Source organism: Halyomorpha halys, unplaced genomic scaffold (assembly GCF_000696795.3).
Source record: "Halyomorpha halys isolate HHAL.00 unplaced genomic scaffold, Hhal_1.1 Scaffold102.1, whole genome shotgun sequence".
NCBI lineage: Eukaryota > Metazoa > Arthropoda > Insecta > Hemiptera > Pentatomidae > Halyomorpha > Halyomorpha halys.
Genome location: NW_027113828.1, coordinates 1,132,867 through 1,133,888, shown reverse-complemented (window position 1 = coordinate 1,133,888; position 1,022 = coordinate 1,132,867). Strand labels below are relative to the sequence as shown.

The 1,022-nt window shown below is 34.6% G+C and overlaps 1 protein-coding gene across 1 annotated transcript in view; it reads right to left on the bottom strand.

Moving 5' to 3' along the window:
* Positions 1-217: 217 nt before the first annotated feature.
* LOC106677539 (odorant receptor 42b) overlaps positions 218-1,022 on the bottom strand; it is a gene marked incomplete at its 3' end in the record, with an annotated part of 4,457 nt that continues 3,652 nt past the window's right edge. The window contains 1 exon segment of the mRNA XM_024362680.2: positions 218-317. Coding sequence (XP_024218448.2) covers positions 218-317 — 100 coding nt within the window.

Sequence of the window (1,022 nt, the reverse complement as noted above, 5' to 3'; positions counted from 1 at the left end):
GGTACTGTTCCCTTGGTACTGTTCCCTTGGTACTGTTCCCTTGGTACTGTTCCCTTGGTACTGTTCCCTTGGTACTGTTTCCTTGGTACTGTTTCAGCACCATCGGTGCAGTATTGATTCTACTAACGATAAAAAGGCCGGTAAAACGAACCGCCTGTAAGAACTAACTTTTTTGCGATTCAGTATATTTTCATTAATAATTTATAATTAAACTTACCTTAGTAATGACTAACACCGCCAGAGCGAGGGCCAGACCTCCCGTTATCACGACAAGGAAAAAAGTCCTTTGGACATAATTTCTAATAAGTGCGGTAAACCTAAGCAATAAAACAAATGGTAAGAAAATTATTTCATATGTAATATCATCATATCATTAGTATTATTTAGAGCATCTTATTTCCTTTATTAATTTTTTTATTAAAGCTCGGTTTCCATCTCATTTTCTTTCAATGACCAGTTTTCTATGAGTCTTTCAGTTGAAACTTGAATGGCTGAGTCCAGTTAAAAAAAAAAAATACTTTCTCGTAGCAACACTTTTTCATTTTGCAGAAGTATAAATGAAATATAAAAATATAAGAGTTTACTCAAATTTGCATTTCACTCTATATTCAGCCGTATAGTAATTGTTAAATGGCTATAGAACCAATGTTAAAAATATCAAGACTGATTTTATGGCGACAGCCATTCTATCAACAGAAAAGCACATCTTATGCAAGATTTTGACCAGATTACAATTCACCTCAAGTCTCTAGACTGAATTGTAAAGGACTTTCTTTTGAACGCATTTTGAAAGAAATGTAGAGCCAGAGGGCAATATTTGAATGTCAGCCATGTTTGTTCGTCATCATCTTAGAAATGAGCCAATAAAAAAAAATTGAAAATCAAACAGAAGTGCCATAATTAAATCATGTATATTATTTCGCTTGGGTAGTATCGATTGTTGGGATAAGGGGTACTTTCCAAACAAGTGGAGGATCGCAGACTTGAGATTGCTCTACAAGGGAGGTGGTAAGGATAAGGAA